Below are 22793 nucleotides of genomic sequence, written 5' to 3' on the forward strand. Positions count from 1 at the left end.
ATCGACGAGTCCTGGGCGGCAGAAGTTGACGGCTAATTGGAGGCATGGAAGAGAAAGCCTGAAGGAATTACCACTTACAGGTTAACTTTGGAGAGGGGTTGGGTTTATGGGCGGCTCCATGAGGAGCCGAGTCAATCTGAACTCCGGACTTTAGACTTGAGCCAGTCAGCGCGGGATGAAAGAGACTCGTTTGGCCACTCATATTTGTAAGAGGCCGCCTCGCCTGGGCATCGTCGCCTCTGGTTCGTCATGAGCGACTTCGGACATTGATGAGGCTGGCACTGGATGGGTGTCAAAACTCGGTGCCAATGCCGCACGAGCGATGCAACGCCCGCCTGAATCTCCGGATGAAAATCCGCAGGTGGAGCCAATGCTTGGTCAGACGGGAGGAGCATCCATCGCAAAGCAGAACCATGCTGCTGGGCGTGCGGCCTTTTCTGGGCTCCTCCTCCATTCTTCTTTCTTCCTTTTCGGGGCTATCGGTTCAGAATCCCAGGTTAGAGCGTGTTGGGGCTCGGGCTACTGTCCGATGATGGACTCGATTGGCACGGCAGTGGCAAGGACGGTCCCGGAGACGTGGGTCCCAACATTCGGGCGACATGGCTCCGAGGACGTGGGCCATGAGGAGGAAAAAATGAGCCATGGGACGGTGTATCCCAACAAGCCGCGAGCGAGCAGTCAGAGCAAGGGAGACGCGCCATGCATAACAACTGAGGAGGTTCTGAGACTGAGGGGGCCAACTGGCCAAACAAGTTCTGAGACGGAACGCGGCAAGCCAAAAAGGTCAGGCACATGTATCCGGCGAGATTTGTATGAGATTTGTATTGCTTGTGTCACGGTTTTAAAATTCTTGGTAAGCTCCAGGTGAGTGAGACTGCTGCACCAAGGGGTAACGCCGTGGCAGCACCGCCAAGTCGTCATAACTTTGGAGCTGAGGGGGGGCTGGAGGGGCAATGCTAGAGGGTATGTGAATGGGGGGAGGTCCTGGAACTCGGTGTCCGTGGCTGAATGGACCCCTACAAGGTGCTTGCTTGTGCTGCACCGCATCCTTGCAAGGTGAGGTAGCTTGGTTATCGCACAGCACTAGGAGGAGGGGGAGGGGCATCAGTCATGATGATGAGGTGGGATGTGATGCTGGATCGAGAAGTGGTATTCTCGGGCTGTCAACAGAGAAACGCTCAAATCAGATTGATGCCAGTGAGGAGAAGAGCAAGAGAGATGATAGATAAATGGCGCAAATAATTTGTAATTGCCTATCAAGCCAGCCAGGGAGCAAGCATCTCGTCTCCCCAATCCTCCGTTTGGGTCGTCTAAAAGGAAAATGTAAGAAAACACTCGTCGGCCGCACCGCAGCGACGATGACGATACGCAGTTGGGAAGCCCCGCCAATCACTGCGGATACCCACCCCATTCTTGGCGCCGCGCCCGGCCAAACTTGACCATGTTTGAGCGAGCTCCCTCAGACGGACGGCCGACAATTGAGCCCTCAGCGTGCGGTAATGCTAAGTTGAGCGAGAGAGCGGAAAGATGTACGGAGACAGCGGGGGCATTACGGCGCAAGGTACCGAACCGGCGGAGTTCCATACCATCCATGCCATGGGGTGTCGCCAGCTTGCTTGTGACAGCATGGCGCATATGTAATAACACGGCCCTGTCGCTCCCTCCCACCTTGATCCACGGTCCTCACTATTTCTCGACAACCTTCTTCCATCTCTCACCTTCTTCTTCCTTTTCCTCTTTTATTCCTCAAACTCTGCAACCGCTCTCAACCCTTCTATACCCCGTCGAGCGTCAATCAAGCATCAAAAAGTAGCCCATCATGTCTGGCCCTGTGTAAGTCCACTTCACCCCTCCATCGTGCACCTTTACCTTCGTTCCTCACGATTTACCCCACCACCCCGCCCCAGAGTTCCCATGGTGATGCTCTGATGGCCTCATTCCGCGCGCTCCGGGCGCTGCGAGAGTGAGGCAATCGCCGCGATGAGCTTGCGCCTGGTGTATCTGAGCGGCCTGGTTCAGCTCTCTCGTCGTGAACTTGGCTCATGGTTCTCGAGGCAGAGCTCGTCTTGCGAACCTCAAGCTGGGCGGAGCTCAACAATCCCCTTCCTCTACCTCACCTTTAAGCTCTGCAGCGGTTCAAAATACCACGAATGCTGACCATGCTCCAAGTGCGGATCTGGGCCTCATCGGCCTCGCTGTCATGTAAGTGAAATCTCCCAAAATGTCCGGCGCTGCCGGAAATCCCATGTTACTAACACACCTTGCAGGGGACAGAACCTTATTCTGAACATGGCCGACAACGGCTTCACCGTCTGCGCCTTCAACCGAACCGTCTCCAAGGTCGACCGATTCCTGGAAAACGAGGCCAAGGGCAAGTCCATTGTCGGCGCCCACAGCGTCGAGGAGTTTGTTGGCAAGCTCAAGTCCCCCCGCCGTATCATGCTCCTCGTCCAGGCCGGCCAGGCTGTCGATGACTGGATTGAGAAGCTCCTGCCTCTCCTTGCTGAGGGCGACATCATCATTGATGGTGGCAACTCTCACTTCCCCGACTCCAACCGCCGCACCAAGTATCTTGCTGGCAAGAACATCCGCTTCGTCGGCTCTGGTGTCTCTGGTGGTGAGGAGGGTGCCCGATATGGCCCCTCCATCATGCCCGGTGGTAACGAGGAGGCCTGGCCTCACATCAAGGACATCTTCCAGGCCATCGCTGCTAAGAGCGACGGCGAGGCCTGCTGTGAGTGGGTCGGCGACGAGGGTGCTGGTCACTACGTCAAGATGGTTCACAACGGTATTGAGTACGGTGACATGCAGCTCATTTGCGAGGTATGGAACTCCATCATGCGGACCCAATTGCGCGTGAGGCTGACTGGGTGAATACAGGCCTACGACATCATGAAGCGCGGCCTCGGTCTCTCCAGCAAGGAGATTGGCGATGTCTTTGCCAAGTGGAACAAGGGTGTTCTGGACTCGTTCCTCATTGAGATTACCCGTGACATCATGTACTTCAACGACGACGATGGCACTGCCCTCGTTGAGAAGATCCTCGACAAGGCCGGCCAGAAGGGAACTGGCAAGTGGACTGCTGTCAACGCCCTGGACCTTGGCCAGCCCGTGACCCTGATCGCTGAGGCCGTCCTTGCCCGATGCCTGTCTGCCATCAAGGACGAGCGAGCTGTCGCCTCTACCAAGCTTGAGTTTGTCAGCCGCGTGACCACCTTTGAGGGTGACAAGGAGCAGTTCCTCGAGGATCTTGAGCAGGCTCTCTATGCCTCCAAGATCATCTCGTATGCCCAGGGCTTCATGCTCATGCAGGAGGTAAGCTTGTCCACAACAAGACGTTTGGTGGAACCATGACTTACATAATTTCTAGGCCGCCAAGGAGTTCCACTGGAAGCTCAACAAGCCTTCCATCGCCCTCATGTGGCGTGGTGGCTGCATCATCCGATCCGTCTTCCTCAAGGACATCACCTCTGCCTACCGCAACCAGCCTGACCTCCAGAACCTTCTGTTCGATGACTTCTTCCACAAGGCCATCCACAAGGCTCAGCCCGGCTGGCGAGACGTTGTCGCCAAGGCTGCCCTCCTTGGTATCCCTACTCCCGCCTTCTCTACCGCTCTGTCGTGGTTCGACGGCTACCGCACCAAGGACCTCCCCGCGAACCTCCTCCAGGCTCAGCGCGACTACTTCGGTGCCCACACCTTCCACATCAAGCCTGAGAACGCCAGCGACAAGTACCCCGTCGGCAAGGACATCCACGTCAACTGGACTGGCCGCGGCGGCAACGTGTCGGCCTCTACCTACCAGGCATAAGGGATGTTTTGTGAATGGGGTAGCAATGGTTATCTAAGTTAAATAGGGTCGAGTTATGGGAAGCTCGAAGGCTGCGTCACATCAAAAGCGTCGAATAGGAACGCAGGAACACGCAGGCGCTGCAACGGATAGGTAATGACTGAGCTGGCTAGGGATTAGAGGCTCAAGTGATGAATTTTGGGACCATATAAGCTCAAGAAGAACAAAATAAAACAAGTTTAAGTATTTGTAAGCTGAAGTGAAGATGCTGTGTGTCCATGATCACTGAGTATTTAAGTAAAGAGTAATACTGTGTGTTGTAGTCTTGTACGTAGTAGTTAGAGTGGTAGAAGATTCCTCTTTGGTCATGGTAATTTGGTTGACGCGGTTGAGGCTGGACCCACTTTTTGGCCCCCAATACGAAGACCTCTGATTGGTCACATGCTCGCAGCCTTGTCGCGAGAAGTTTGGGGCCGTGCAAGGACTCGTCGCTCTCTCTAACACCTCCATCGCATTCTTACTTGCTGCATTGCGCCAGGTCATTTCGTCGCCGTTTGCTGGCCGATCAGCTCATCGAATTCTCCCAGCGCCGAATCGATAGCGACGCGCAATTTTGTAGATACTCAATCGCATCATCAGAGGCGTCGACACGCTGTTGCCTCGTCAGCCGCGACGATTCGACTTCCAGCATGGCTCAACCGGATCCTAGCCAGGGCGTCCCCCAGGACCTCGTATGTCAACACCACCATGCGCGCGCACCGTCGGCCGTCGCAATTCCCCTCTGACAGTCTCGCAGATCCAGCATGTCCACCTCATCTCGGCGTTTCGATACCCGGCGATGCCCCGGCTCGACCTCAACGAGGTCGCCAAGTGGCTCATGAGTGCCCCCCAGGTCGCGCGAGACCGAGCTCCCTTCTTCTGGACATATCTCGAAAAGCCCACCGACGGCACCATCCTCTTGACCTGGCAGCCTCTCCAGCGCCTCGGGTCCACGTTTGCGACGGATGGATACGTCTGGGCTCCTCCAGAGCAGCTGTACAAGCATGACCTGGGCAACGGATTGGTAAGGTGGGATAGTCATTGCCACGATATGCATGCTAAGACACGTCTAGATGCTCGAGATTTACTACCAAAAGGCCGGCTACGTCCCCGGTGAGCAGTATGCCCTCCACGCCCGTCGTCGATGTCGATTAGTCCCCGTCCCCGGCCATCCCAACCCTCCTCAGCCAGATGTCAGCCTGTTCATTGTGCATTACGGGCCGTCGGAGCCAAACGACAGGATTCCCATCGCCATGATCCCCTACGACGAGCGCGTCAACGCCCTCATTCAGCAGCGGCACTTTCTGCAGCGAGCTGGTCAGATTCGCCGCAAGGAGTTCATGCTGTCCGACCGAGTCAACTGGCCCACCCTACCAGACCCTACCCGCCAACAAGTCCCTCCCCAGATGGCGCCTCGAGGCGTTCCTCAGCAGATGGCATATCCTCCACAGGCCACGCCCGGTCCTCCTGCTAAGCGCGCGAGGCACGCGGCGAGCCAGGGTGGTCAGGCTGCCATCCCGGGGATGCCTCAGCTAGATGCGGCGTTTGATGACGACGAAGATGTCTCAAGGGGCGACATGTTTGACCATCTTACGCCAAGAGAGATTGCTTTGAGTCGGTACCAGCAGAATCACGAGTGGATGGAGGAGATCCTCTCGTCTCCGTACCGGATAAGCCAAATCACACCGGCCGACCTCGGTCTTGGTTTCAAGGGCGAGTTGGCGTCATTGACAGAGGGAATCTTTCCCACTCAAGGAGCCGACGCCTTTGCAACTGGACCCGATAAGCCTTATATCGGCCGACTAGACCCCGAAAAGGCAGACGAGTTCCGCAAGCGAGTCACTGAGCACATCGAGTCGACCAAGGCTGAGATAGAGAGGATGCAAGCGGCTCATGCTGAGGCTCTCGCCAAGTTCAAGGCGAACTCCATCTTTGACTCCAAGGAGAAGGAACTACGGAATGTCGTCGAGGGAACTGGCACTGAGATCTGGCGGGTTGAGGGTAAGGTAGACCCGCACGACGATGATCCATCTCCCCGTCCTGTTAGCAAGAAGACGGCCGAAGAGATAGTGTCAGAGGTCGAAAATGCCACGGGAAAGAAGGCTGTGAGCAAGCCAGTGGTGTCTCGTATTCAAGACGGTGGTTATCAGGCACCGGCACCGGAACCTACGCAGGCTGCGGCTCAGCTGTCTCGTCAGGCTTCGCAGTCTGGCTCACAGAACAGCGGTGTCATGATTGGGGAATCTGATGTCGATATGGGTGGCACTGCCGCCGGACTGCTTGACCAGATGCATACGGGCATCTCAGCCACATCAACGCCCATGAACACGTTTGGAACCCCTCAGCCGAACCTGACAGCGTCGGGAGCCGGGACTCCTTCGAACCCCAATGCCCCATCGCCTGCTCCCGGCCAGGCTGGGGCAACATCAGCACCAGGCGGTGGTGATGTGACGATGGGTGGAACCGAGGCAGCCAAGGACCAAGGTACCACAGCGCCTGATCAGGGAACTGGCAGTGGAGAATGGGTTGTCGTGCCTAAGGACGGCGCCACTCCTGACCCAAATGCGCCTGCTAACGCTGCTGCCGGGTCGGGTACAGCATCTGCGAATGCCAACACTCCCAATGCACAAGGGCTCGAAGGCAAGCCAGCAGCCCCCAAGACGGCCTCTGCAGGGGCGACGCCAGCGGCTGCAACACCAGGTGGTTCTCTATCATTTGATCAGAACGACTTTAGCTCACTCGGCGACCTGGATACGGCAGGAGATGCGCTAGCTGGCTTTGATGGGCCGACGTTGGACGGCTCGGCAGGCGAGCTTGGCGAGGGTCTGGATCTCAGTATGGACATGGAGGACTCGGCGTTTGGCGATGCCTTCCACGGCGTCGAAGCCTCCGGGACTCCGGGACAGGGCCCTGACATGTAGGGCTTGGGCATGGGCATGTGACAAGTCTGGAGAAGGGGGCCGGTTGTATGGACGGCCGGGGCTAGCTACAGTAAAGTGCGGACCGTAGATGGAGGCGCGGCTTAGGCTTGGGGCTGGGGCTCAAACGTCGGAGAATGGCGTGCGTTGTGTCAGGGGAGCTTACTGTTTCCTCCTCCTGACAAGGTGACGTTGGTTCTTTGTTTTTTGCCATGTAAGAGTCAAGTTTTTGTTGTTGTTTTAATACCGTAGCAACTACGGAGTATCAGTAGATCAAAGGGCAGGGAAAATGCTAAACAAAGGAGGTCTTTTTTTGGGCTATGTATGTTTGATCTGCAACGACTTGTCTAGAGTTTCAAGTTAAGGTGAGGCGGGTTGTGGGTGTTTGATCGTCGCTCAGGGGGTTGGGGAGTTGTATCAGAGCTTCTTTTCTCTGAGGCTGAAACATAATGTCGGTCTCGTAAGAGCTCTTGGCCTGGCCTAGATGGCTTGGCAAAGTTTGAGGATGATGTTTTACGACGGCTCGGTTGATTCGAACCGAGGCGTTGTTTGTTGAAGTCGGGTATATCTACCCTCTCGATGTCCAGTCTCAGTGTTTGGCTCCTCAAGCGCTGGGCGACTTCATTCACTTTCTTCTCTGCTGGGCAGTTTCTTTTCATCTCTCCTTCTTTTCCTTTTACCCATCGTTTGCATCTCAGAGCATCTACTCGTTAATCTCTAGACCCTTAATTGTCCCCTGTACTCCCACACTTCAAAATGTTTTCACGATGTTGCATTGCGCTTGTGGCCCTACGAGTCGCGACGGCACAGTTGATCATTGACCCAGTAAGTGCAGTTCTTTTCAACGTTGTTATAATGTGCAATGACTAACATCTTCAAGTCGAGTTCAACGCTAGATGAGCCTAGCGAAACCGCCGTGCTATCTGGAGGCATCCTCCTCGAGACAGTTGTTTCTCAGCCTCCCCCAGCACTCAGCTTCACTGATTCCTTTGATCCGGAAACAACAGACGGAGTTGTCTCTGAATCGGAGACTGCAGTGCCTACCACAACTTCGGAGGAGAAGCTGTTGGTAGATACAAGCGTTCCACCTGTTCTTCCTGGCCTGGCATCATCTGATGCCGCGGAGTCTTCAAGCATCTCAGAGACCGTAAGTGCTGGGTGTTTCTTTGGAGAAATTATTTCTAACTTTCTAGGATTCGATTCGTTCACCTAGCTCACCCAGCTCGTTTACTCCCACGGCCGATGGCAGGATAGTCAGCACCCCACGACCAGTTGCCACTCCGACAGCCATCCTGACACCAGGCAATGGAACTTTCACCGGCATTCGCAACTCTACTAGAACAGAGGCCGGTGCTTCTACAACCGTCTTGCCAAGCTCGGGATCTGGTGGATCAGGATCAGGATCAGGGGGCAATGTGAAAGAGGGCAGCAAGAACAATGATAAGGACGAAGATGACGAAGACAATGAAGACAGCGATGATGACGATGACGAAGACGATGAAGACAGCGATGATGAAGATGAGGACGAGGATGAAGATGAAGAGGAGGAGGAAGACGAAGAAGAGGGTGGATCTTCGAGCTCCGACTCTGACTCTGCCGACGCCACGACCTTTACAAGCGTCACTCGCGCAGGAGCAACTGCAGTTGCAGAGTCTGCTTCTGCCGGCGAGGACCCTTCTGCCGCTCATCATACAAGCCCGGGGGCCTTGTTGTGTCTATCAGTTCTCGTCATGGGGGCAGCTATCCTTGTGTAAACGAGTGGATGTAGCTTCACATCAAGGAGATCCGGCACAATAGAATTATGGAAAAGAAACCTGACGGCCAATACCAGTCCATCCCAAAGCTACAGTATCGCTCATGAGTGGTGACAACCTGTGTCGTTATGGGCAATATCCACGAGCAATATATATTGACAAGACCTAAAGGCTTCATATAAAGGTTACAAAGTGAATTGATCAAGATAATCTAAGGCTTTTCGATGCTCTATAAAGTATACTACAAGGATATCTCCACAAAGGAAAGAAGAAAGGAAAGCAAAAGACCCCCCAAAACTCCCAACATGCAAAATAGGAAGAAAAAAAGGAGAACCAACATTTACGGCATCCCACGACGGATATTGTCGTATACGCTCGTCGGGTACCTTAGCAGATTCTGAGACACCTCCAGGGGCCCCATACTCTTCTTGACCGCTGAGACGACGCTCTTGGCCCCTAGCTTGTCGCCGCTGGCCTCCCAGTAGAACGCGCCGCCGAGGCCCCTCCGGGTGATGTACGCCGCCTTGAGCCTTGCAGAGTCGGCGCTGTCGGTAGTCACGAGCTCGCGCTTCTGCTTGTCGTAGGTGATGATGGTCATGAGGTTCTTGTCGATGGCCGCCTTTGCGCCGGGACGGGGAAGGTCCTTGAATAGGTAGATGCCGTTCTCGTTGCTGCCGCCGCCGAGGCCATTGTAGGTCTGGCCAAGGCCGGCTGTGTTGGCGAATGAACGGCCGTAGAGGGGGATACCCATGAGGATCTTCTGGGGGGCTACTCCGGCCCGGACATAGTCGTTGATGGCCCTGTCGGTGCTGAACTTGGTTGACAGGGGGTTGCTGGAGGACAGATAGACGTTGGCTTGGTGGCCCGTAGTGGTATCCCAGCCACCAGCATAATCATAGGCCATGAGATGCCAGCCGTCGAGGTACTGGTCCATAGCCTTGAGCTTCATGATGTTATAGTTGGCAGGACCGGCAGCCGTGGCGACAGTGAGCAGGAAACGATAGTTGAGCTTGTTATCTCTAGAGAACTTGTCAAGGGCCAGACGAATCTCCTTGAGCAGGTCGACATAGTTCTGAGCCTGCTGGGCATTCTGCGGATACTCCCAATCCACGTCGATACCGTCAAAGCCCCAGTCGCCGAGCAGCTTGACGGCGCTCGCGGCGATCTTCCTTCGCCCCGCCAGCGTGCTTGCGGGCTGGACAAAGTGAGGGCTCAGCGTCCACCCGCCGAGGCTCATGAGGGCCTTCATGTTGCGGTACTTTTTCTTGAGAATGTAGAGTTGCTTGACACAGCCGTATACGTTGTTGCCCGCCTCGTTCCACGAGTCTCCCGGATAGTGCTTGTCGGTATCGGCCCAAGTGTCAATAGATTTGCTGGACAAGATTAGCAACAGTAGACTCTTCAACAAGTCAAGCACATACACAGTTCCATCTTGGGCAATATCCAGGAAAGAGTAGAGAACGTGGGTGATTTCCGAAGCGGGGATGTTTTGAGGTTGAAAATTGGCTCTGTAGATTCCCCTTATCTCATCAGCATAGTTCCTCGTGTAATACAACCCTCGACACCATGCGGGGCCACTCACCAGTTGGTAAAGTAAAGAATGTTTCTCCTTCTGACGCCCCTAGTCTCCAAGATAGTAGTGTTGTCGTTGGCCTGCTCCTCTTCAGACAAGTCGTCTTCAGGGGCAGGGCTCTCGGCTGTGTCCACGCCAGGAAAGTCTTCGTCAGAGTAGTCAAAGTCATCGTCGATAATGTCAGTCTCATCTTCCTCAACAGCACGTGGCTTCTTGTAGCCGAATGGCGACCTAGGAGGGATGAATTCTGGCACCGTACACTCCTCAGGGGTGTCCGACGAAGGGGGGTTAGACTTCTGAGGTCCCCGGTAAGGACCCTTGGGCTGGATGAATTCAGGAACCTTTTCCTCGACCTTGACCTCGTCAGAATCTGCGGTAGCAGCAGGCTGGTCTGCCGAGTCTTGGTCAGAGTCCTGAGGCTTCTTCTTTGCAACCTGGAAGAACTTGGGAGGGATAAACTCGGGGACAGTCGAGTCCTTGGAGCCGACAGAGTCGTCAACCTGAGGTTTGCTAGGCTTGTTGGACTTGTTGGGCACCTTGACCCACGGCTGCTTCGGCGCGATGAACTCAGGGACGGTGCCGTCCGAGTTGTCTTTGTTGTTGTTTGGTCTCTGAGACTTGTTGGGGGCCTTGACCCATCCCAGCTTGGCCTTGACCCAGCGGGCGTCGATTGTTTGGTCGGCAGAGTCGGCAGTCGTGGTTGGAGTATTCCGGTTGCCGTGGCCATGGTGTACCTCATCATGGAGGTGTTTGTGTCTTGTCTCTAGTCCGGGAGCAGCGAGGACTGCTTGCACCAGGAGAGGCGCGAGTAGGATGAGACGCTTGAGCATGTCTAAGCGTGAAGCTGAAGGTGTGTGAGAAGGGGTGGACGATTTGGTAGAGAATGAGTGGTGTTGAATAAGGCCGAGTAGATTCAAGTGAGCGGCAGGGCTTCTTTATCAAGATTTGTCGATCAATACCCCGGTACAGTCAGAGGATTCCAGACGTCAGCTCAGGACTGAGAGCCAAGATGCTGAAGCCGGCTTTTGAAGAATAGAGAGGTTGGTGAACTCGACGGAGCCGGAAGTATATGGCTGAACCACTTTAAAGAATGAAACAAGGTGAGGAGTGCCGTGATAGAATAGGAAGCAGCTTTAAAAGAGTGAAACCACCTTGTCGAGAAGGAAGTGAGACATGAGGAGACCTGAAGCCGCCTTAAGAAGGGCCTGAGTAGCAGACGCCAAGAGGCTTTGGCATGGAGAGTCCAATACATGACCGGACCATGCGATACGTTGGCAGATGCAAGGAGCCTAGACGATCAAACTGCGGAAAGCAACGACGCCAGCCCCCGCCTCAAGCGATACCCGTTCTCGACTGGGAGGGCAGAGCCATCAGGGCCGGAAGGGATCTAGAGACACGGTGGGGAATAGGGAACAACGTGGGTTGGCATGTCTGAAGCTCCCTTGAGGAATGTCCCTTGAAGTCAGGTCCGGCGCTAGCTGGGACACCTGCGGGAGGGCTGGCCCGGCTAGTGGTGGATATTGACGATAGAGTTCTGGGAGTCTTGCGAGGCCCTGTTCAAGGGAATGTCCCGTGCGTCTTATCGTGGTGTTGATGTCCATGGTGGACGAAGTGGCTTTCCACCAGGGGCAAGCCATCCAGGGACAGATCTGTTCCTGCGTAAGCCTTTTGCCATCCATCTGATCGACTTTGATTCTACAGCTTTGAATCTGGTTCTTTGAAGAGTCCCTATATCAAAAATACGTCGAGAATCGTGAGAATCGTCACCTCAAAGTCGTCCGATGTAAACGCTTTCGTCAACCACCATCAGATGACGCCGGATTCATATGTCTCACAAAGCACTTAAAGTCCCCTGGCCACATGGACCAATGTCTCACTTTTCGCCTCCTCGCCCCTCAAAACCCATCCTTCACCACGAGGGCAAAGAATATCGTTCAGTGGCGCAGGGGATTTCGTCAGGAACGCGGCACAACGAGACTTGGCATCGCGACGACGGCTTCACCGAAGAAAAACAACATCGTTTACTAACCAGAAAGTCGAGACCTCAACCGTGGAGTCTGGGGTTCGGTATGGTATCGCCGTTGCCGTTGACCTGCTGATCCAACGGACAGGAAGCCAGGCCCAGCTCAAGAACCAGGAGCGAACAATTTCGGGGCTTCTATTATTTGAAATAGACAGATTCCCGGTTCCCTCAATAGAGAGGCCTCTAGGTGAATCCCTCGGCGAGGCGTCTAGACACTATTGAAGCCATCGTCGATAGCCACCGCCTCGAACCCCTTCAAGGAATTCCTCCCTTGTCATGTTGCATTCCAATCAAGGGCGTACCCGACTCAGCTACCTGGTTTCGTCGCGAGTATTCTCCGCGTGTCTCGGATATGAGACACGCATGGCCGCCCTTGTGATGAATGCATTGTCTGGAGCCGTTCTGATTGTCACACCGTCATCATGGTCCCTCGAGACAGTGCCTCGTACAACTTGAAGTTAGTAAGAATCAACGTCTGCAAGAGATGCCCTCTTTTCTCGTTCGAATGTGTCCTCCGGCTGTGTTGTCCTTGAGGGGCTTCAACGAGTCTCTTAGTAGGTAGCGCACGTCTCAAGTGAACCTGTGTATTAATCAAACTTGTCATTCTGCGTTCTTGACTATAAATCCCAGTCAGTCAAATCCGTCACTCCTCACACAGATACAGCCGCAGCCCTCTGGCTAAGACTCCATTTCCTCGTCGCCAGAATCTGTCGTTGCCTCGCGCTAGCTTGACCTTCGTAGCCATTCTTCCCAGAGTCGATGGTCTCGAGGTCGGCCAGCTCCTCCGAATGTCGGGGCCGCTCGTCGCGCCTCGCCGACAGGTAGAAAAAGTCCCAGAGGAAGCTTCGTTCCAGCTGGCGAGGCTTTCCGTCGGCCGTCCAGTACCGTTCCTCGCTGAGCTCCTGCGAGAGGTGGCGACGAAAGTAGCGGTCCTGAGTCACCCACCAAGCACGCCAGACGAAGAGGATTACCAACGTCAGGGGGATCGCCGTGGCCCAGTAGTACCAGAAGTTCTCCCCGAACCGGTTCACCTTCACTGACTGGGCCATCGGCGCTTTTTCGTCTCCATTATCCTCCTCGTCGGGTCCAAGCCAGTCAAACATAGACATGCCAAAGAGCGTGCCGAGAAACTCGCCAGGAAGGAAGATGGCCGTGATGACAGCAAGAGCCTTCATGGAAGAGCTGTCGCGGGTTGATGCCACTGCCATACGGGCGTTGAGGATGTTGTCCTCCTGGGCCATCTTACTGTAGATCTATGTCGTATAAGTAGGCATATCTCAGGAGGGTGGCAACCTCAACTCACCATGTCAATCTGGGCACGGCATCTGGCCTCTGACATTCGCCTATCCGTCTCAAGGCCCATGCAGAGACGCAGCAATCCATCAAGATACTGCCTAATCTCATGCCAATGCGGCCCCAGCGAGTCACCATCGCTATCTTCATCAGGCAGTCGAAGCTTTGGAAGGTTCTTGGGTGGCAGAACTGGGCTCACAGGAGCAGGTCCTCGTTCAGGGTCAATGAGGATAGGGCTCAACATGCTGAGATCCTGGCCAAACGGTTGAACAGAACTTCCCATGCGCTCAGTGAGCTCGTCACCAGCGAGAATCAAGACCTTGACGGCACGCTCCATCCAACGGATTGTGTCCAGCAGCTTGATGGTGTCCTTAAGAACCTCGTGCGCCCTCTTCATGAGCTTCGTCATGGTCATGGGTCCCCAGGCGATTCTGGCTCCGTCCTTGCCGTTGCTAAAGGTCCGGCTGAGGCGCCTACCCCCTGGCAAGTCCTGCTGTTCAAAGCCGGCGATGTTGCTGACGTCGTACTCGAGGTTGGCGACATTGGAGTTGTTCTCAATGACTGCTTCCTCACATCGCATAAATTGCACTTGAAGCAGCACCACTGGCGTGATCAGGGGGTGCGCCCAGTGAGTCCTGCATGACTCGAGGCGGTGGTCGTACTCATCGAGGTCGTCGAGGTTGTGCCGTCTTGGCTCCCAGGACTGACGGACTAGGATAGTCGCTGTGCGCTCCTTGACGTTGTAAGTCATGGAGAGAAAGTCGCAGGGAGTCTTGGGCATCTCGGAGAATGCGAGGATAATGCCTATGCTTGTTTAGTTGCCGATACTCTGCATACACTTGATGCAAGGCTCACTCAGGCGTGATCCGTCCTTGGACCAGAACCTCGACTCTGTGGTCGTACGGGTCGAGTACTGCAGAGTAGCAGGATGCAGGTCCATGGCTGCCAGATCATCGACGGTCATGCTGAGAATGTCGCGGCCACCGTCATAGATGGTCTTGCGCTTAAAGCAGATGCTGCAGGGCGTCAGTGAACACGACTCTCCAAGGCTGGGCTTTGAAAAGACATGCACTCTACGAATACGGCCTTCCATTCCGGCTGATGGAGATTCATCCTTGTCTGGCTTGCAAAAGGTTCCCTGAGATTGGGTCAGTCGAGTATTGCTTCATCGCGCGTCAAATACACACATTGCGATCAAGGAGGAACCCGTGACGAAATGCCTTGTCAAATAGGGCAGTTCCAGGAGCGTCATCACGCGTAAAGTGATGGGCAATATGCTCATCTTCCTCTACTACATGCTCTCTAAGCGTGGCCGGCCCCGACTCTTCAGGCCGCTTATAGACAACGTACTCGTCGTACTCGATGTTGGAGGGTGTGCCGTTGGCAGTGATCAGAACCTGGCTGGAGCAGACGCTCTGATCATAGTTGAAAAGGTCCAAACCGTGATGAACCAGCCTCATTAAGGCGGTTGAGCTCCACCGCCGGAAACCGACAGTGTAGTCTTGCGAGACTTGAGAAGAACGGCCACCCTCTTGTACGGGGCGGAGAACTCTGGAAACATGGGATCACACGAATGTGGTAAACTAGAAAAAGGGGAAGGGGAAGAAGGGCGGAGGATGAAGTGTGTGCGTGTCTCTTCAGCAGGATTGTCCAGCGGGTCGCGGCGTGTTATAAGCTTGGTCGGGTTTGTTTGCCAAGAGGCTTGTCGATCAAGCTGACCGGGGGTCACGTCGAGTAAGCCACCACAGTTGGGCGAAATGCACAATGACGGCGTCATGGGGAACCGCTCGGGCCCAAATCTTCCGTAGGAGCGGCGCATAGATAGCAGGTTGGGAGTTGCTCATGTGAGGGTAGCATCGCGTCGAGGATGCGGCTGAGAACCCCGGCACCCCGGACCGTCGACGGCGAATGAGAACGGCCCGGAGCCCCGGAGATTCTCGGACGTGAAGGAGACGGAGGGGGCTGGGGCGGTGGCTTAGATCCGGGGGTTCGATGGAGATGCTTCGCTTTCTAGAATGTGGAGAGAAGAGAGATGACAGACGTCGGGTCAGGTGTTCACGTGGGGGCTGCCTGTTCCTGGTTCCTTCCGTTCTGGGGTCATCTCGGGCACAAACGCTGAGGCGAAGCTCAAGGTCTAGAACTCGGGCTATTAATTAATCCCTCGACCCGTGATCGATTCTGCAACGTTATCTATGATTGAGCCTTGGTGCCCGACTCCTTCTGATAAATACGAGGCTGTCGACATAGTGTCGTTGGGCTACGGTCTTGGCATTGTTGGTGTTGAGCCCTGTAACAGGCTGTTATTTATCCAGGGTCTGTCACAGTTACTCATGCATTTGACTGGAGGAAATTAAACATGTTTTGTATTGGTCAAAGACTTGAGATTGAACTAGGTCGGAGGTTGGCTTATACCATGTTGTTGGTCCTCTTCGTTTCTTGGTTCCATTATCTCTGTTGTCTCTTGACTCTTCTCGCATTGACTGTTCTCTTCGTTTTGGCCTTGACTTGCAACCTCCTTCTCTTCCCCTCGTGACTCTCATCATCTTCGCCGTGATTAACACTCTCCTTCTTCTCCTCTTCCCTTTTCCTCTCGACCTCCCCCATCATATCTCGGATACTCCCAATCATCTTCCTCGCCTTGGCAATCTTCGCATCAATCGGGCCACACTCTCTGCAACTGCACTGCAACTTCCGCGATGTCGGCGGGTAAGGCATTTGGATACCACAGTCGCATTTAGTCTTTCCGGCGATGAAATCTTCGGCCTCTTTGCAGAGCTTCATTCGGAGACCCCAGCGCTTGTGGTAGCAGCTGAAGACGGATTGTGAGTACTGGCACATTTTTTGGCGACGGCTCAAATGTCTGGTAAGATGGCGAGGATATTGTCTTGAGGGCTTCTCTTGTGTGAGTTGACAACTTGGCATCATGGACCATTCGTGATTCAGCAACTTGTCTCTACTTGAATGATGTCCAACATTTTATAACTTCTTTGTTACTTCCACAGACTCCTTGTTCTCCTTTCAATCCGCCAGCGTGCGTGAACAAGGCATATCTGGGTGTGAAGCAGAACAATGCATCGGCTCGGGACATCAGTAAACGTTTCAGCCTTCTGAAGGTTTCTCCAGCTTCACTCAGGGGAAACCAACAAATACCAATTTTCTAGTATTTGAAGTGTCACTGCTGTAAATCATTGCCATCAAATCTGTCTTGCCGTACTCTGCTAATGATATTCACCTAACGATAGATTTACACCACCGGTATTAGGTATCACAGAGGAACTGCTGGTTGTTTAGCCATTGTCTTTATTGAGCAAACATTATTTCAAAGCTTCAAAGAACAAATCCGTCCAACGAATCCGCCCTATCCGTCTAACAAGCCACTCTTCAGTACCTCCTGAAAGTCCCTTGCCCAAGATACCGTGACGTCGGCAGCCTGTTCGCCAACGTGCGGAACAGCAACTCCCACCCTCCGCAGCGTCTTTAACAGTGAAGAATCGTCCTCATCTGAAATCACAACTCCTCCTCCCAGTAGGCACTTCATATCCGTCGTCGAGTCTCCAAAGTAAACCACCCTACCATCCTTCTCCTTGACCAAATGCTCCAGGGCTTCGCGCTTCTCGCAGGCGTTCGTCATTCGGCCCTTTAGAAACTCTGGGCCCGTGATGGAACCATCGGCTGCAGGTTCGTTGGCGACGACGTCAAGGATGTGTGGCCGAAGAGCTCCGCGGATAAAAGCGCGTGACCAATTCACCGACACGACGCTCACGCTCCATCCTCGCTCGTTCGCCAGGCTTATAATCTCAGGAAAGCCTTGTCTGATCTTGATTCTTCCTTCTTTGACAGCTTCGGCACCGGCTTGCGACAATATCTCGGCGTCTAGCCCAGCAAAGATTCGAGACTCTGCGACACGCGCCAAGGAAGTCTCCTCGACGTCCTTCAAGCCCGAAAGGAAGTGAATCTCATCGTCGACACAAGTACGAGCGTCTTCCTGAGCGGGGTGACTCTTCTTATAGCTCCGATAGTCGTCGACATAAGATTGAACCACTTGGTCCCACGAGGCTTGGAGGTCATCCCCGCTGATCCGTCTCTGCAGCTCAATGGCTGACCGCGCAAGCTCGCCGATTGTATCTTGCTGAGTAATGGTGCCGTCAAAGTCGAATATCAGATGCATCTTTGCAAAGGGTCTTGATAACGAGCCAAGTGCCGAATCAAAGTTGTTGTGTGCGCGGTGCTGGTGGTTGAAGTTTGGATAGTGATGTTGATGGCGATGGAGAAGGTGAGGGTTGCAACCGTCGGTTTGAGGCCAGGTTATGGCTTGACAAGACCTTATAAAGCAACTCTCGCCTCGATTCAACCACGTAAACAACGTAAACCACCTGATCAAGCCATTTTTCATTTTCTCTTAAACCCTCTAACCAACTTGGAAGCTGTAACTGCGGGGAAGCCCATTACGTAGTTGTGCGCTTCAACTCCTCAGAGAGGGAGGAGTGGATCTGGATCATGACGAGAAATGAATGGCCTCCTTCGCCAAGCAGCCCAACTTAGTCACCCACTATTGCATCAACTGGAAGCGCTGGCTCTGGTAGTAGCAACAAAACATTCGCTAGGTAGACTCATTACATCCAGCAAGTAATAATCTGTGAGAGAAAAAGGGTATCACGCTCTAAAACCCCTGGTCCTGATTTCTTTCCGACACGACCCAAAACTGGTCCCTTCCAATATAACACAACACTTCAACTTGCCCAGCCTCGAAAAAGATGTAGACTTGCCTCGGTACTAGGACACAGGCAGGACATCCTCCATCTCTTCATCATCGTCGTCGTCAATGGGCTCGGCAGCCGCCTCCTTGGACTCTGCGCCTCCCTTGTCACGGTAGGCATCGCTCAGGCAGTAGTGATTTGCGAATCGCCCACTCTTGTTGAGTACGGCCACCTTCTCGAGCACCTGGCGCAAGTACTGGTCGGGCTGTTGCAGCTTCTGACGCAACGCCTTCATTGACCAATACTGATACTGACGGAAACACTCGAAAATGAGATCCAGAAGCTGGTTCTCGGGGATACGGGCAGCCTTGAAGACCTCTCCCTTCTTGGGCTTGTTGATGGGTGCAGTATTTTTCTGGATTGCCGGTTAGCAATGCCGACACTCAGAGGCAGAGAATAGCAGACTTACGATAAAGTTTCCTCCCCAGCTGGCTGACCCGGTAGCTCCAGGGTTGATAATGGACGAAGCCTTGTTTCTGCTAATAATCTTGAGCTTCGACTTGGACTGCTCTGCATCCTGCAGGCGCTGAGCGAGAAGTCGCTCCTCTTCCCTCACGTCACGAGGCTCGACACGAACATCATAGTGAATCTTGCCGAAAATCTTTGTGCGTTCTGCCACGAGTCAGTTCTATGGTTTGAAGATTTGGTTCGGCGTAACTCACTAGGGACAGCCTTGCGGTAGTATGGTTGGTATCTGCTCCTCCGATCATAGCTGGGGCGATCCGAGCCTCCGTTGTTGTTGGGTTTCCTCAGGAGCGAGTTCGGAATGCCCGCGTTGACTGCCTCGTGTCGCGCCTTGTTTTGCGCCTTGTAGCCAGGCAAATCTTCTTCACTGAAGATGAAATGATTGCTGACGTTGGGTTCGAGGACTTCGAGATCGTATTCGCGCGGCAGCATCTGGTGCTCGGGACATTGATCGGAAAGAAGCATTCTCAGCTTGGTCTATCAATGTGTCAGCATAGCAACTTGGCCGTCAGGAGCGAAATGCATACATTTGCGCTGCCGTCGGGCTTCTGCTCGGTCCAGGTGCGCAAAGTTCCAATCCGGATCTCGTCGTCATCGCCCAATCGCTCCGTCAGCTTAATCCAGGCATCCCACATGTAGCGAGGCACGCGCGCAAGGTACAGCGTCTCAAAGGCGCGATTCGCCGCGTTCTTGTCGAAGAATTCGAGATCGCCGGCATCTTCGTAGAGATCATCCTCGTCCACCTGAGCGGGCGATCCAGAATTCTCCGGGTCGGGCTTGATGTAGCCCTCCGACTTGATGTAAGGTTCGGTCATGTTGGCTGGTATGTGAGGATTGTAGCGAACGGCTGCTGGCTGGAGAGTGAAAGGAGGAAAAGTTGAGAGTGTGTCGGAGGCGGAGAAGTGGTATAAAGAGGAGTCACAAGGCCGACCGAAACCTTGCCAGAGAGAAAGAAAATGAACGGCCAGACGTGAGGGCGGCTGGTGATGTATGCAGGAGGACAAAGAAGCTCACAGGCAATCCAAGTCTCGCAGTGACGAAATGGGCCAGCAGCGGCTCATCCTCGCTGAGGCTGTCGCCCGGGCGCACGAGCCACCCAGCGCCGGCGGAGAAAGCTTCACGGCCTTTGGGCGGTTTAGTCCCAACGGGGTTAGACTCTTCCCCCGTGCTGCAGGTGCTCTTTCACCGGGTACGTACCTGTCTTCCCGCACCCGCATCACCTTCCTGCCTATCACAGACACGACGGCTACGTCGTGGCTCAGCCTCGATATAAAGGTGTTTGCCTTTCTTTAAACATCATCCTTCATCCCCCAACCAATTTCATGCCTACAGGTCATCATGGTGTTGTCATTCAAAGTTGCCTAACATCCTTCAAAGGTGTCTTTGTTTACACCTGCTTCCCCTTCTTGATTGATCCATTCCCCTTCTATTCTCAGACACTCAGACACACTCAACGGCCGCGTATTCGACTTCCTTAACCAACCCCGGTTCTCCAGTCAGCACCATCCGAATTCCCGTCGCCATCCTAAAGACAGACAAGTCCAACCGATACTCGACCGAGCGCAAGAATCAGAATATCAATCCGTCTTCGAAATCGATATACCAAGTCCAAGATGCCTCCCAAATCCCTCATGGAGCTTGCCACCCTGGCATGCATAAAGAACATCCGAGAGCTTGAAGGTGTCGGCTATCTCCCCTATGATACCGTCCGCCCCATCCTCCTCCGCATCGACAATGCACATCAGCTTCGCAAGATCGAGCTCAACTCGCCCCAGGTCGAGGGCGAGACGGGCGAGATCTGGCTCAAGATCATCGAACGCGAGTTCCCCATGGAAGTTAAAGCCAAGGCATACAAGCCCCAGAACCCCAAGAGCTGGTTCCGCGTCTGGAAAAAGTACAAGAAAGACCACGATAATGCCCTCCAAGAGAGCGAGGCGAAACTCATGAACGCCCTCGCCGGGCTCAGGCAGGACAAGGAGAAGAACACCAGCAAGATCGTCGACAGGAGACTGCTGCCAGGCCTGGCAGCCAAGATCGGACCGAGGCGGCCATGGGGCCAGCGTGATTCCTCCAGCAGCACCTTCACATTCAACAAGGGCAGTCGCACAAAGACAAAGACGGGCGCGCAGACGATGCGCAAGATCCGACGCGAGACACAGGAGATTTCCAACATCCACCGCAAACTGTCTAGGCCAACCGCTGCGTCCAACGCCATCACAGCGCTCAGGAGGGCACCCGCCGCCATGGTTAATGACGAGCGGAGATCTACTCTGCCCTCCTTGATCAAAACTCCTAAAGCCTCGGAGCCCTCTGAAGCAATGCTGGCTCATGAGCAGCGAGCTACCTTCATTTCGGACTCTGAATCGGATCAGGGCGATGATCTGTTTGATGAAGATGAGGACGATGAGCCCGAACCCGTTCCTCGCAAGCCAGCTCCCAAATCTTTCGCCAAGTCGTCTGCCACATCACTGCTCAAGAAGAGACCCGGCTCGTCATCAGGTGTTCTCCGGACTTCGACGGCTCCGACCAAGCGGCCCGGTATTCTTTCAAACAGCTACAAAGGACCCAAGCCGTCAACCACAACATCCTCTGCACCAGCGCCTTCAAAGCCGCGAGCAGAGCCACCCATGCCCTCGCAGCGACCCCCTCGAACACAGAGTTCCCCTCCACCGAGTGCCGACCCTGGGCCGTCATCTTCTCCTCCTGCCCGAGCACCCCTACCCATGCCTCGCAAGCGCAAGGCGGTGGATGTGTTCATGAAGCCAAAGAAGAGGGCTTGAAGTGCATTCTTATTTTCTTTGTCAATCGCTCTCTGTGAGCCACGGATCAACGGCGTTGTTTGGGATTAATGGGTCAGTTTGCCTGGTTGTAAGCCAGAGACTACAGACGGGTGTAGTATAGAGGAAACGGGTACAGGTATAAGCGTTTGATTTATCCTCAAGGACGGGAAGTGGATTCGGATCATGGGTTCAGTCCGGTTATTAGAATGGAAATATGGCAAAGGATCTGGACACTGGGTACCAGGTATCATATCAGAAGGCAACATGTGGAAGGGTTAACGGGGACATATTGGAGCGAGCGAGTTCTGTAGAGGCATGACTGGAATTGACAGAGAACTACCCGCGTTGAAACGACAGCAGCTTGCAGGGCGCATTCTCCCAGCGCTTCTCCCCGTGCCCGTGGTGGTGATTGTTGGGTATAAGCAACACACAACTCATAACAGCATGCTGCGCAGTGCCGCGGTTCACCTTCAACGTCACATCACAAGTCATTTATGATGCTGGCCGGCCTCTTGCGACCACACACACACACACACACGCAATAAGTCCACCTGTTCTATGTTGCGCATCGTCCCTCCTTGTCCAACGCCGGTGAAATGCAGCCTCATGTTTGTTGTTCCCATGACCAGCGCAGATAGCCGTATCAGGAGGGAGGAGGGTTCTCGGTTGTCTCTAAGTCGCTGTGGGTGATTTTGTCTAAGCCAGCCATCGTCCTCCCCTAAGGGCGAGGACGAGGTGAAGAGTGTCGCCAGCGACGAGGTTGTATTCAGCGGCCGTCTTGTCGTCCGTCCTAGAGTCATGTTTGTCAGCATTTTCGTCCTCCATATTCTGTAGGAGTGTAAAAAAGCTTACATTTGCTTTCCGCCGTGGATCAGACGTTGCTGAACGGGAGGGATACCCTCCTTCTCCTCCACCTTTTCCTTGATCTGGGAGACCTGCAGCGGGCGGTCAGTCCATGCACTCTTTTTGCCTTGAAGCTCAGTGCGCGCGCGGCAGTACCTTGTAGTCCATCTCGATATCGAGCTCGATCTCCTTGCCGGTGAGCGTGCGGACCCTATTTTGCAGAGCGGTTAGCTCTCTCGGTCGTCATGACGTGGTGGGGGTTATGGGAGCTGTCGGGAAGCGGTATCGTGACGTACTTGATCAACATGTTTGCGGTTGTTGAAGTGGGAGAATTTCAAGTCTGGATGTTTCGAGGGAAAGATTTGCTTTCGAGATGCGACGAGTCGTCGTGCGAAGTTTGAAAAAAGTATGCGAGGCTGATGTTAAGAGGAAGCAGAAGGCAGTTGGGCCGAGTGAGGTGCTGCTGCTGATTGATGGTGGGGTTTTACTAAGTTCGGGCTGGTTGCCTTCCCTTCCCGCTAGGTTGGAAGGTTAGACTAGGAGGGGCAACCCTGGTAG

The 22793-nt window shown here is 54.2% G+C and overlaps 8 protein-coding genes across 8 annotated transcripts; 3 read left to right on the forward strand and 5 right to left on the reverse strand.

Moving 5' to 3' along the window:
• Positions 1-1819: 1819 nt before the first annotated feature.
• On the forward strand, positions 1820-6750 carry MRS44_001093 (uncharacterized protein; the record flags this gene model as incomplete). Its single annotated transcript, XM_065623553.1, has 9 exons — positions 1820-1833; positions 2170-2202; positions 2268-2823; positions 2881-3315; positions 3371-3784; positions 3858-3943; positions 4329-4521; positions 4587-4853; positions 4903-6750. The coding sequence occupies 9 exons, from the start codon at positions 1820-1822 to the stop codon at positions 6748-6750; spliced, it is 3846 nt and encodes a 1281-aa protein (XP_065479999.1).
• Positions 6751-7503: 753 nt separating this feature from the next.
• MRS44_001094 (uncharacterized protein) lies at positions 7504-8501 on the forward strand (the record flags this gene model as incomplete). The annotated part of the gene is made up of 3 exons (XM_046267625.2): positions 7504-7572; positions 7628-7894; positions 7941-8501. The coding sequence occupies 3 exons, from the start codon at positions 7504-7506 to the stop codon at positions 8499-8501; spliced, it is 897 nt and encodes a 298-aa protein (XP_046138988.2).
• A 340-nt stretch (positions 8502-8841) lies between these two features.
• Positions 8842-10904, reverse strand: MRS44_001095 (uncharacterized protein; the record flags this gene model as incomplete). The annotated part of the gene is made up of 3 exons (XM_065623554.1): positions 8842-9874; positions 9923-10021; positions 10084-10904. 3 exons carry the CDS (start codon positions 10902-10904, stop codon positions 8842-8844), a joined length of 1953 nt encoding a protein of 650 aa, XP_065480000.1.
• A 1843-nt stretch (positions 10905-12747) lies between these two features.
• MRS44_001096 (uncharacterized protein) lies at positions 12748-16228 on the reverse strand (the record flags this gene model as incomplete). Its single annotated transcript, XM_065623555.1, has 6 exons — positions 12748-13350; positions 13401-14194; positions 14246-14528; positions 14578-14941; positions 15110-15400; positions 15903-16228. 6 exons carry the CDS (start codon positions 16226-16228, stop codon positions 12748-12750), a joined length of 2661 nt encoding a protein of 886 aa, XP_065480001.1.
• A 520-nt stretch (positions 16229-16748) lies between these two features.
• On the reverse strand, positions 16749-17558 carry MRS44_001097 (uncharacterized protein; the record flags this gene model as incomplete). The annotated part of the gene is made up of 1 exon (XM_046273468.2): positions 16749-17558. One exon carries the CDS (start codon positions 17556-17558, stop codon positions 16749-16751), a length of 810 nt encoding a protein of 269 aa, XP_046138992.1.
• A 605-nt stretch (positions 17559-18163) lies between these two features.
• Positions 18164-19427, reverse strand: MRS44_001098 (uncharacterized protein; the record flags this gene model as incomplete). The annotated part of the gene is made up of 4 exons (XM_046267628.2): positions 18164-18502; positions 18557-18759; positions 18810-19089; positions 19140-19427. 4 exons carry the CDS (start codon positions 19425-19427, stop codon positions 18164-18166), a joined length of 1110 nt encoding a protein of 369 aa, XP_046138993.1.
• A 798-nt stretch (positions 19428-20225) lies between these two features.
• On the forward strand, positions 20226-21392 carry MRS44_001099 (uncharacterized protein; the record flags this gene model as incomplete). Its single annotated transcript, XM_046275070.2, has 1 exon — positions 20226-21392. One exon carries the CDS (start codon positions 20226-20228, stop codon positions 21390-21392), a length of 1167 nt encoding a protein of 388 aa, XP_046138994.1.
• Positions 21393-22088: 696 nt separating this feature from the next.
• Positions 22089-22542, reverse strand: MRS44_001100 (uncharacterized protein; the record flags this gene model as incomplete). The annotated part of the gene is made up of 4 exons (XM_046267629.2): positions 22089-22182; positions 22245-22327; positions 22392-22446; positions 22532-22542. The coding sequence occupies 4 exons, from the start codon at positions 22540-22542 to the stop codon at positions 22089-22091; spliced, it is 243 nt and encodes an 80-aa protein (XP_046138995.1).
• Between the last annotated feature and the right edge of the window lie 251 nt (positions 22543-22793).

The sequence above is a fragment of the Fusarium solani genome, assembly GCF_023522795.1.
Source record: "Fusarium solani strain SB1 chromosome Unknown bctg00000000, whole genome shotgun sequence".
In the NCBI taxonomy this organism is placed as follows: domain Eukaryota; kingdom Fungi; phylum Ascomycota; class Sordariomycetes; order Hypocreales; family Nectriaceae; genus Fusarium; species Fusarium solani.